Below are 12,525 nucleotides of genomic sequence, written 5' to 3'. Positions count from 1 at the left end.
GTTTCCTCTCCCCCTTTCTGTCAGCATCTCTCCTCACACACACACACACACACACACACACACACACACACACACACACACACACAAACACACAGAGCTCTAGAGAGGGAGGAGGGGTTGTGTTGATCAGTGCTGACGCTCTTTTGATAAATATGGAGAAATAAAAAATACCTCCTCTGATTTGTCACTGAAAATGTTTGATGATTTCCTCTCCTCTTTCTAATAAGGTCATAGTGAGTGTGATTGGCGGCTGTGGGCTCTCTCTCTCTCTCTCTCTCTCTCTCTCTCTCTCAGGTTCTTCAGTCTCTCTGGGGGAGTGGAGGTGAAGCTTGTTCTGCTGCTGAGTTGAACGGAGTGTGTGCAGGTCAGAGGGAGATGGACAGCTGTGTGCTTCTCATTCTTCTGTCCTCCACAATCACACTCACCACAGCTGGTAAGTACTTATTGTCAACAAATTACAACATAATACCTGGATAACAACAGAATAAGTGCATTATTTACAGTTATCGTCTGATAATTATATTTTCATATAAGCTGTATGCAGTTTTCTGCTGTTATCCTTAATTACTGCTCTTTCCTCTCTCTCTCTCTGTTGTACAGGCAGTGTGAGGTTGGTGGATGGTGGCAGTCGCTGTGCTGGGAGAGTGGAGGTTCTTCAAAGAGGACAGTGGGGAACAGTGTGTGATGATTACTGGGATATAAAAGCTGCTGCAGTGGTGTGTAGAGAGCTGGGCTGTGGAGAGGCTGTAGATATAGTTCTAATATCTAATCATTTTGGACCAGGATCAGGACAAATCTGGTATTATCAAAGAATCTGTAATGGATCTGAGGCTACAATAGACAAATGTGGAACCCGAGATGTGGCAGTTTTTGATCTGTCCTGTGATCATACTAGAGATGTTGGAATGATCTGTTCAGGTAAACATTAAAGTAAAATAAAATGAATAAGTACAATTACTGTTTTTTTTGGTCCCACATTTGGTCAAATATCTTATTAATTATGTAAAAAGTTAATTTTTCAGGGTTTAATTAATATAAATTCTACACATTTTGTCTATATTTACACCTTGAGATATGTTTCTGAGTGATAGCAATGAATTAAAGGATGTCCTGTACTATCATAAAAATACGCTTTTTGATTATTTTCACTGATTGCAAACAACTATTGACTATCACTGGAACCAAACATAGTTTGACCAAAAAATCAACATTATCAATACATTTCATAGATTCAGTCATGCTTTACATCAAATTCAGTCGATTTAGACATCTTTGCAACCTGAGGTTGGTTAGATCTTCCTTTGTTAGCTGAAGATAAATGATTTTTCTCCCTATAACTACATTTTGTTGAGCTATAAAATATTTTTTATATAAACTTGTTTGGGCAGCTTTTAGATTTCTGAAGCAAATAAATTTGACCATTCAATCCCAATATTTCTGAGAAAAGCTAGCATAGTATATTCTGTTAGAAACTGAAAAGCACACTTCAGACAGCAAAGATCTGCATCTAGAGGAAGTGGTAACATATATATATATATATATATATATATATATATATATATATATATATAATTATTTTCCAAAGAAAAAGATTTAGATCACCATGTTTTCTCTTTTTCTCGTTTAGGTGTCCGGCTGGTTAATGGATCTCGCTGTTCTGGGAGAGTGGAGGTTCTTCATGGAGAGAGCTGGGTCACAGTGTGTGATTCTGACTTTAACCAGCAGGATGCAGAGGTTGTGTGTCGAGAGCTGGGCTGTGGTTCTCCTGTGGAGGTTCTGGGAGCAGCTGCTTTTGGTAGAGGGGAGGGTCAGGTGTGGTCAGAGGAGCTTCAGTGTAGAGGAAACGAATCTCAGATTCACTTCTGTCCAAAATCATCTTCACTCAAACACAACTGCTCCCATGATAACGATGTGGGACTGGTGTGTGCTGGTAAGAGTTTGATCTGGTAGACTACAATATCTGAATGTAGATGTCCTTGATAGGAAATAATGATTTTACCGTTACACAGACGTAAATGAAGTGTGTCCAGTGTGAGAAGTTTTAGATGTTTTAAGAATTAGAAAAAAAAACTGCTTTACCACACTGTGTAAGGTGATAATAGAGATCAGGTAATTTACATCACATATCTATCATACGTATAAAAATATTCAATGGAATATTCAATTGATATGCAATTTTGTTGTAGTTTAGTTTTTGCAGGGATGCTTGAAAATATTTGAGATGAACCATTTTCATATTATATGTTGATTACACTAATTATGGCAAACAGAATAAGTTTCATACTGCAAAAATACTTTAAACTATTTTTGTATCTTCAAACTTCAAGACGGGACAATTTAACCAGTAACATGACAGAAGGGTTAAGTGGCATTCCAAGTTCATCTCTATGGGCTTAAAGAAAGTCTAAGAAAACAGACAGCAAAAACAGTGAAGTGTGTTCATTATTCCTTTTTCTTTATTTGTTTCTTAATTTATTTCTTTATTTGTCTGTTTGCTTGTTTCTTTCTTTATTCTTTCTCTGTTGTACAGGCAGTGTGAGGTTGGTGGATGGTGGGAGTCGCTGTGCTGGGAGAGTGGAGGTTCTTCATAGAGGACAGTGGGGAACAGTGTGTGGTAATAACTGGGATATGAGAGATGCTGCAGTGGTGTGTAGAGAGCTGGGCTGTGGAGAGGCTGTAGATGCAGTGAGTGAATCTCACTTTGGATCAGGATCAGGACCAATCTGGATGGATGATGTGGACTGTAGTGGATCAGAAACTACACTGAAGAACTGTAGATCACTAGTGTGGGGTAAAAATAACTGTAATAAGACTCACAATTCTGGAGTCATCTGTTCAGGTAAACTAAATTATGTTTTATATATATGTATACTGTATTTAACAATTACATTGTGCATGTGTGGGGGTGTTCAAACCCATGTATTTTTATAGAAATATTCAGACATGTTGGTGAATTAAATTGCATTTGTTTATTTTCAATAAAAACAATGGCATTCATTTTTATGTATTAAATCCTCATATTATCTCATTGTTTATGCTCTTGTGATATTTTAGGAGTCAGGCTGGTCGGAGGTTCTCACTGTTCTGGGAGAGCGGAGGTTCTTCATGGAGAGAGCTGGGTCACAGTGTGTGATGCTGACTTTAACCAGCAGGATGCAGAGGTTGTGTGTCGAGAGCTGGGCTGTGGTTTTCCTGTGGAGGTTCTGGGAGCAGCTGCTTTTGGTAGAGGGGTGGGTCAGGTGTGGTCAGAGGAGCTTCAGTGTAGAGGAAACGAATCTCAGATTCACTTCTGTCCAAAATCATCTTCACTCAAACACAACTGCTCCCATGATAACGATGTGGGGCTGGTGTGTACGGGTGAGTGTTGTTAAAAAAACAAAATTGTTGTTTCCCATTTTTACCCTTAGAAGAAGAAGGAAATCCTGAGCAATTCCAATAAGGTTCCTGCACCTATGGTGCTTGGACACCTTAAAAATATCTTGTTTAATGCTAAATGGACGTGTCATATTTAATGTGATATGTTCTAAATAATATGTCATTTTTATTTCCTATTGTAGTCACAATAACATACATTTTGATCAGGGGTGTCTTGATATTCATAATCCACTGAATATGCATATCTGTTTATATTACAGGCAGTGTGAGGTTGGTGAATGGTGGGAGTCGCTGTGCTGGGAGAGTGGAGGTTCTTCATAGAGGACAGTGGGGAACAGTGTGTGGTAATAACTGGGATATGATAGATGCTGCAGTGGTGTGTAGAGAGCTGGGCTGTGGAGAGGCTGTAGATGCACTAAGTGAATCTCACTTTGGATCAGGATCAGGACCAATCTGGATGGATGATGTGGACTGTAGTGGATCAGAGTCTACACTGAAGAAATGTCAAATGAGAGAATGGGGTAAACATAACTGTAATCACTCTACAGATGCTGGAGTTATCTGTTCAGGTAAGACACTGTAAACAAGGGCTGTACATTATCTGCTATGTAGGGAAAGTGTACAGCACAGTTTGGTGATTTTCCTTTTCAACACACCCTAAATTGTTTATTGCCAAATTAAATTGGTGTTTTTAAACCGAGCAATCACCAAGCTGAGCTGAAATTCTCAACCAACAGTTAGTTCACATATTTCACTGATCTATATTAATTTGTTTACATTTATATTAAAGTTCCTAAATGTCTATTGAATCCTTATAAATCCCAAGGCATTTAAATGCCATCCATTTTGCAACATCATATTGTTCAATAAGCTCTCTTTTTTCCATGGTATCTTTTAGGTGTCAGGCTGGTTAATGGTTCAGACTGCTCTGGGAGAGTGGAGGTTCTTCAAGGAGAGAGCTGGGTCACAGTGTGTGATGCTGACTTTAACCAGCAGGATGCAGAGGTTGTGTGTCGAGAGCTGGGCTGTGGTTCTCCTGTGGAGGTTCTGGGAGCAGCTGCTTTTGGTAGAGGGGAGGGTCAGGTGTGGTCAGAGGAGCTTCAGTGTAGAGGAAACGAATCTCAGATTCACTTCTGTCCAAAATCATCTTCACTCAAACCCAACTGCTCCCATGATAATGATGTGGGACTGGTGTGTGCAGGTAATTGTTGTATGTTTGTGATTTATCTCATAGTTGCAACATACAGCTCTATATTTAGGGTATAAATTGTTATTTATGTATACTTTTTGTTTTCGTATATAAATGCAAATGTATTGCTGTTATTCCAGTTTTCTACAGCAGGTTCTACTTTACATTATTTATAGCACTGAAATCCCATGTTTTTTCATTCTCTCTTTCTCAATGTCTTGGTCTTTCCTACTCACTGTTGTACAGGCAGTGTGAGGTTGGTGGATGGTGGCAGTCGCTGTGCTGGGAGAGTGGAGGTTCTTCATAGAGGACAGTGGGGAACAGTGTGTGGTAATAACTGGGATATGAGAGATGCTGCAGTGGTGTGTAGAGAGCTGGGCTGTGGAGAAGCTGTAGATACATTTCATGAGTCTTACTTTGGATCAGGATCAGGACCAATCTGGTTGGATAATGCGCACTGCAGTGGCTCTGAGTCTACACTGATGAACTGTGAATCAGCAGGATGGGGTAAACATAACTGTGATCATTCTAAAGATGCTGGAGTCATCTGTTCAGGTAAATTGTACAACTAAATGATTGTATGTTCCCTTGTGTTAACTAGGAACAGAAAACTGTTAATAACATGTCATAAATGTAAAACAAAGTCTTGTAAGGGTTGGGAAAGCACCCACTTTTTTGAGGCTTATCCTCCTTTTCGCCTTCCCTAAAATAAAACACAATTGCCCAGTGACTACATTTTGAGCATCTTTATTCTGAAGCAATTAAAATTGCTCTTTTCAACTCTGTTAGTGATAGCATGTCACAGCCTACATGTGAAGGAGAGTTTTTACACAGTTGTCCTCTAGATTTTATCCTCTACATGTTTCAGATGTGGTTTAACTCTGGAATTTGTGTTCAAGTGTCCATTCTATACTTAAGCAGTCATGACAGTGGCTAGAGATATTGATGGTGAATCTTGTGGAAATAAGAGTTATTTGTTCTTCCTGTGCAGTGATGTTCAGAATCAGCTAAGGGTATGAACTCATCACAACCAGAGCATCAACTGACACCCATCACATAATCATCAACTTTACCATTAATCGTAAAATTAAATAAACCCTTCACACTAACCATTTAATATTTAGTCTGTATTATACAGCGTTTTATTTTCGGTGCAGCAGATACAGAATAAAGATTGGCATCAGGGATAATGTGCATTAAATAAAATACCATTAAACAATTGTGGAGATACAATAAGTGAACTCATGATTCAAGAATTACATCACTTACTTAAAATATAATTTACCTCATCTGTCTTATAAAGCAGCAAAGTTATTAATCTCCCTATGCTAGTTTTCTGTCCATGTAAAGCATGGCCTGTGTGTTAAGTTGTGGGTCAGACATTGCAGTAGCTGGTATGTTTATGCCACATGTTAGAAGTGCAATGCTAACTATAACATTTAGACAGTACTGTGAGACTAGACACTTCTAACAGCAGCAACAAATTAATCTGTGACCAGTGTAATGGTCCAGTGTGGATCAGTATGGCACAGTAGGCTATTCTAACCTATATAGTGTCTATGGGAAACCATGGCTCTGGAAAGCCTGCCCCAGTTGCAAGTGACGCTAGCACACTAGATGAGCCCATTTGGAACCCATTGAGATTAGTCTGCAGTGCCTGAAACTCTGAAAACACACAGTCAACATAGGAGTCAATGAGAGCAATGTGGGGTGATTTCAAGACTGCCGCAAATTGCCCCAGAATGGCACATAAGTGGGAACATACTAACAGCTGATATTCAGAGACAGGACTAACAGCTGATATTCAGAGACAGTCACAGCTCGTATAACACTGGTTTAATGTGCTGAAAACTTTCCCATCCTTCTCACCCTGTGGTGGGGCATCGCCCTAATGAAGAAGCTGCCACTGCAAACATCATTATAAATGTTGTAAAACCTTGATTGATGCAGAATGTTTGCAATTATTCTAACTTAAAAAGAGTCTCCTGTGTAAAGAGTCCACAAACTATGCTGCCCCTTTTTAACCACTGATGTCTTTTCCAACACAAACTGAATCTGTTTGCTGATCTTCAGGCAATCTGTAGTACCGTGTGTAAGGAGACTGATAGCATTCATTTAGTCAGTTGTTAACTTTCCCACTGAAGGTTCAATGTCATATATTTTCATTTTGAAACAGCGACTTCCTTAAATTTAGCCTTATATTCACAATTTTCAGGAGTCCGGCTGATTAATGGTTCTCGCTGTTCTGGGAGAGTGGAGGTTCTTCAGGGAGGGTCCTGGTTCACAGTGTGTGATGCTGACTTTGACCAGCAGGATGCAGAGGTTGTGTGTCGAGAGCTGGGCTGTGGTTCTCCTGTGGAGGTTCTGGGAGCAGCTGCTTTTGGTAGAGGGGAGGGTCAGGTGTGGTCAGAGGAGCTTCAGTGTAGAGGAAACGAATCTCAAATTCACTTCTGTCCAAAATCATCTTTAATCAAACACAACTGCTCCCATGATAATGATGTGGGACTGGTGTGTACGGGTAAGTGTCATTAAAAACAAAAATGCTGTTTCCCATTTTTACCCTTACATGTTCAGTTCATGTCTCTCATTCTTCTTTTTTTTCTTACACAGACAGTGTGAGGTTGGTGGATGGTGGCAGTCGCTGTGCTGGAAGACTAGAGATTTTTCACAGAGGAGAGTGGGGAACAGTTTGTGGTGTTGGTGTGACTTTGATATCAGGTTTTGTTCTGTGTAAAGAGTTGGGCTGTGGAGAACCACTTGGAGCTGATGTAGCTCCTCCAGGATCTGGACCGATCTGGATGAGTCATCTGAAGTGCAGTGGATCAGAGTCTACACTGAAACACTGTGGATCATTAGGATGGGGTGAACACAGCTGTAATCATTACATGGATGGGATGGCTATCTGTTCAGGTATGTAAAATATCTAGTAAAATATTTAAAAAATAATTCTAAAACTGGTTTTAGTGAATGAGGCAGGAATTAGATAATTATGCAACTTCACTCAGGAATGAATTGAGGAAGAATAAGTAATAGGTAAAGAATATACCACAGTTAGTTCCGACCCTGCAATGTGATTGGCTGAGAGGCATTTTCTGAGTGCCGTTATCAGCCAGTAATGCACTGGATCCGAAGCTCTCCATGTATTACTTCGCCACATACAGGTAACCTAGCAATGATGCAGCTCTTACCAGCCAAAGAGCACAGCTATAAACAGTGCAGCAACAACTGTCAAAATTAATTACATCGAATTAATTAAATCTATTGGCTTCATAAGCATTTGTTTTGACCTGAAACTGGAGGATAAAGCTATAAATGACCAGCCTGATCCCTCCAATGAGCCATGGTTTGTCACAATTACAATGATTTTGATGAACTGGAAATGCAAAGTAACAAAAGTTAATGCAGTAAAACAAATATCCTTGGCCTTAAATGTATTTACATCCTGGTTAAAGAGTAATGAGACTGAAGTCGATATTTGTATTATAACCAAAAATGAATCAACTTCTACAACATTTTAATGGATCTGTCAAAAATGTGAAGGAAGAGTTCAGCATCTGCAGCATTGGGTTAAGAGCTGTAGTTTTAGCAGAAAGCCATGGAATGGAACCGTTTTAATGTGCGGAGTGTTTTTTAACCAAACAGATCATATTTTCTCATCCTCTTTAAAGTAACAGTGATAATTGAACTGTGGTTTAATCAAAGTAATATACTCAAGGTTCGAGCTATAACATTTATTATTGGCACTGTGGCCCCAAACCTACGACCGCAGCACAGAAGTGCCAATATTACACAACCTCGAGTGTACACCAAAAAAAATGATGCGTAAAATTTACTTTAAAAAGGTTTTGCAACTTTCTGCATTCACTTTTTTAAGCAAATTTAATTTCAGATACATATAAGTAACTTCAACTCGGTTTCAAGACTTAAATGTTGTAGTATACTAAAAAGAATGTATTACATGCCATCCATGTGTTGAGACAATGAGACGTACACCCTGCGCAAGGCATGTAGCGTGGAGCGTTGCCATTGTACACCCTGTCAACATCCTATTTTTACGCCTTGCGCACGCATCCTTAAAATAGCGTTGGACTTTTGAAAAATAAAGCATGTTGTCACCCTGGCGTCTGGTGCTGCCTGTCAATTATATAAAACTTAAAACATTTGAAATACACAAAAATATAAAGCTATATGTTCGTTTCTTATCACCTGGGCAAATTTATTAAAATATTAAATATATTAATTCATTAAATAAAATCTCGTCCATCACTTTAACATGCAGCAGGCACGCGTAGCCTCTGTCTTCTTAAAAATGTTTTAATAAATAACTTTGAATCAAGTGTAGTAAAATTTATGATATAAACTCTCTATATTAACTCGCCACATATTTACTTTATCAAGAGAAATCAGACAAAATGTGCTGCGCCTCTCTCTTTCTCTCTCTCTCTTCCGCAGCGTGGAGCTGAATTCAGAGCGAGGCTATAAATAATATAAAACTCAGTTTAGTTAAATAAATTAAGATGAGTGAGGACCTATAAAGTTAATCAAATATTGTCAAATATAAAAGATATGTTAAGGTTTTGGTGAGCTATTTCAATGCTTTAAAACTGAACTGAAACTGAAACTTTTATTATTCTGCAAATGCCTGTGATTGTTTTAAATGAGTTTGTTTAATGAGTTTATATTTTATATTTTTTTTATTCATTTTATTTATTTATATTATTTCATTGATCAAATTAGTTAGTTTTTCTTCATAAGATATACATTCTTTACTTTTTATGTCAATTTTTATGATCCTTTGAAATGTCAATTTTTTTCTTTTTTACATATATATTTTATTTGTCTAAAGTAAATGTCAGTTTTAATTCCTTATTTAAAAAAATACTTTTTATACCTTTTAAACTGTAAATGCTCAGCGGCATTATAAAAGAGGGTCCCCCTCCATTGTAAATAATGGTGCTTGATTAATATTCAGTGTTGCAAACCCAGTTTTTACATAAACAATAAACTAACATATAAAGAATAATATTAATCTAATAATAATAATAATATAAAGAATAAAGAATAAAATAACATTACTCTTCTCTTACATGAGCTGCTGCTGTATCTTCACAGCATGATGCGCAGTCAGTCTCCTCTGCTCTCTTAAGATAGGAATGAACAGAACTCAGCGTGCACCTGCATCTTAAAGGGAATGAATTCTGACACACTGATAGATTTATTTCTCGTTACGCCCAAAACACACCCATGAATAATTAAGAGAATATGTACACACCTTTTGCGCTGTTGGAGCTGCACAAGGCATATTTTTCGTGCCCTTACAATACCAAAGACACAGGAAATGCCCCTAAATCCAGCTGCGCAAAGCGCAATTACCAAGTGCGCTATAGATCGCTAAAATAGGGCCCTTGGTCTGTTTACACAATAAATCTTTGAGATTATGTAAATATTTGAATGTGTGTTTTAACTAAAAGGTTAATAAAAGAAAGGATTGATTCAGCAAAAATAAATAAATAATAAATAATAAATAAAGTAAAGTTTACTAAAAGAAAGGATTGACTGAAGTTCAGTTCACTTATTTACTGTATGTAACATTTAGGTCTTAAATCCAAGTTGAAGTTAGGTAAATTTATCTGAAATTAAATGTACTTAAAAAAAATCAAATGCAGAAAGTTGTGACACTTTTTTAAAGTAAATTTCGCATCATTGTTTTCAGTATATTATTGCTTAACTGAAAATGCTTGTGGGTCTCTTAGAAGCATTATAAGAGCTACTCATTTTCAGCAAGTGACAGTCATAAAGAAGTCAACATTATATGATGCACTAGTGTAAGAGTTAAAACGTAAGATTTCTAACTGCAGTCTGATGGTTCCACACATCATACATTCACAGATCAGTTTTTTAGAGATCATAAGATGGATGTCACTGATGTGTATACCTATTCTGTATTTACAATTTTATTACATAGGAAAGTCTGACAGTTGCAGCTAATGTGGGAAATGAAAAAATGTATCTCATAATTAGACTGCTTTGTTTTCTGACATAAAACCCAAAATCAGAGCATGCTTACAATAGTATGGAAATTCTGCTCTTTATGCAAATACAAATACATTTACTTGAACTTTTACTTAATTGTAGAAAATATTAACCAAAGATATTTAATGTATTGTCTATTCAACTTCATTTGCTAATAAACATTGATTTTTACATTTCTTCCCTGCAACACATTCCAAAAAAGGTTTGACTATTTATTGTTGCCATTCCTTCTCACAACATTCCACAAACTTTCCACTTCCAAACAATTTCTCAAACATTGTATGTTCCAAAACAAAATCAGGCAACACACTGTAATTAGAAACATAGTGCCAATTCTAGCTTAGCAAATTAGAGCTGGATGATATGGCAAAAATGTATGTCACAATATATTTCTTAATTTCAGTCGATGCAATATCATTCTGATATCAATATGAACATTGTTACCTCCTTTTCTGTACACTATCACACACTGACATTGCCAGGCTACGGTAGTCTATATCACTCTACTGTTTCGCTTGATTTGAATCCATTGATTTAACGGCAGTGCCCAGTAATGAAAATCAGTCAGTAAGAGATGCTGTAAATACTGTACATATCTTACAACCCTATGCAATTTTTGGTACTTTTGTTCACTAATGTTCTCTAACAATCCTCTGAGGCCTGCACAGAACAGCTGTAGTTATTTTGAGAAAAAATTACACACTGATGTTTTTTACTAAATTGGTGACTTCTAAAGGGAATTGGTCACACTGGATTTTATTTAGTAAATTCATAAATCTATACCATACTTTCCTATTTATAAAAAAACGTAAAACCATGTATAATTTTTTTTTTCACTTCACAATTACTTGTTACTTTGACATAAAATACATTAAGGTTTATGGGTGCAACATGAAAAAGGAATATTTTTGCAAGGCACTATATACATATATACACTATAAAAAAGACACATGTGCTTGTTTTTCTCACTGTCTGACATGAAATTAGAATAAACCTTTCCCATTTTAGGTCAAATAGGATTACCAGTTTTTTTTATATTTGCCAAATGCCAGAATAATGAAAGAGAGAATGTTAAATAAATTTTATTACTTTCTCCAAAGTCAAAAGTAGACATATATTTTATTAGTACTTGGTACCATTACCCTTAAACTGTATGACTTGGGTCAAACATTTTGGTTATCCTACCACAAGTTTCTCACAATAGTTGGTTGGAATTTGGGTACATTCATTCTGACAGAACTGGTCTAATTTAGCTATGTTTTTGCCTTTCTCACACCTGCCTTTTCTGCTTTGTCCATACATTTTAATAGGATTAAGATCAGGGCTTTGTGATGGCCACTCCAAAACATGTAACCAGTTTGGCAGTATGCTTGGGGTCATTGTCCATTTGGAAGACCCATTTGCAACCAAGCTGTAATTTCTTGGCAAATGTCTTTAGATGTTGCTTCAGTTTTGCCACAAAATGTTCTTTCCTCATGATGCCATCTATTTTATGAAGTGCACCAGTGCACCCTCCTGCAGAAAAACAACCCTCACAACAGTTGCCAGCCATGTGTTTCACAGTTGGGACGGTATTATATGGCTTGCAAGCTTCTCAATTTTTTCCTCCAAATGAGACAGTGGACATTATGGCCAAACAGTTCAAGTTTAGTTTCGACAGACCACAGGACATGTCTCCAAAAATTAAGGTCTTTATTCCTGTGTGCATTTGCAAATATTAATCTGTCTTTTTTGTATTTCTTTTGGAGTAATGCTTCTTCCTGGCAGAGTGGCCATTCAAGTTTTAACATAGTTACATTACACACAGGTCACAGGATATCCAGACTTGCTGATGGTCCTCATGTTTGCTCTGGAAGAGTGGAGGTTCTTCATGGAGGGTCCTGGTTCACAGTGTGTGATGCTGACTTTAACCAGCAGGATGGAGAGGT

The 12,525-nt window shown here is 37.2% G+C and overlaps 1 protein-coding gene across 1 annotated transcript in view; it reads left to right on the top strand.

Annotated features, from left to right (window-relative positions):
• Nucleotides 1-375: 375 nt before the first annotated feature.
• The window catches only part of LOC107197297 (scavenger receptor cysteine-rich type 1 protein M130-like), a 63,703-nt gene continuing 51,553 nt past the window's right edge, over nucleotides 376-12,525 (top strand). The window contains exons 1-4 of the mRNA XM_049474227.1: nucleotides 376-433; nucleotides 1,586-1,930; nucleotides 2,531-2,839; nucleotides 3,055-3,357. Of these exons, the coding sequence (XP_049330184.1) occupies nucleotides 376-433; nucleotides 1,586-1,930; nucleotides 2,531-2,839; nucleotides 3,055-3,357 (1,015 nt within the window). The remainder of the gene's footprint in view (nucleotides 434-1,585; nucleotides 1,931-2,530; nucleotides 2,840-3,054; nucleotides 3,358-12,525) is intronic.

Source organism: Astyanax mexicanus, chromosome 2 (genome assembly GCF_023375975.1).
Source record: "Astyanax mexicanus isolate ESR-SI-001 chromosome 2, AstMex3_surface, whole genome shotgun sequence".
Classification (NCBI taxonomy): Eukaryota; Metazoa; Chordata; class Actinopteri; order Characiformes; family Acestrorhamphidae; genus Astyanax; species Astyanax mexicanus.
The sequence above is the reverse complement of the archived record's forward strand: the minus strand, read 5'-3'. Positions and strand labels throughout refer to the sequence as shown.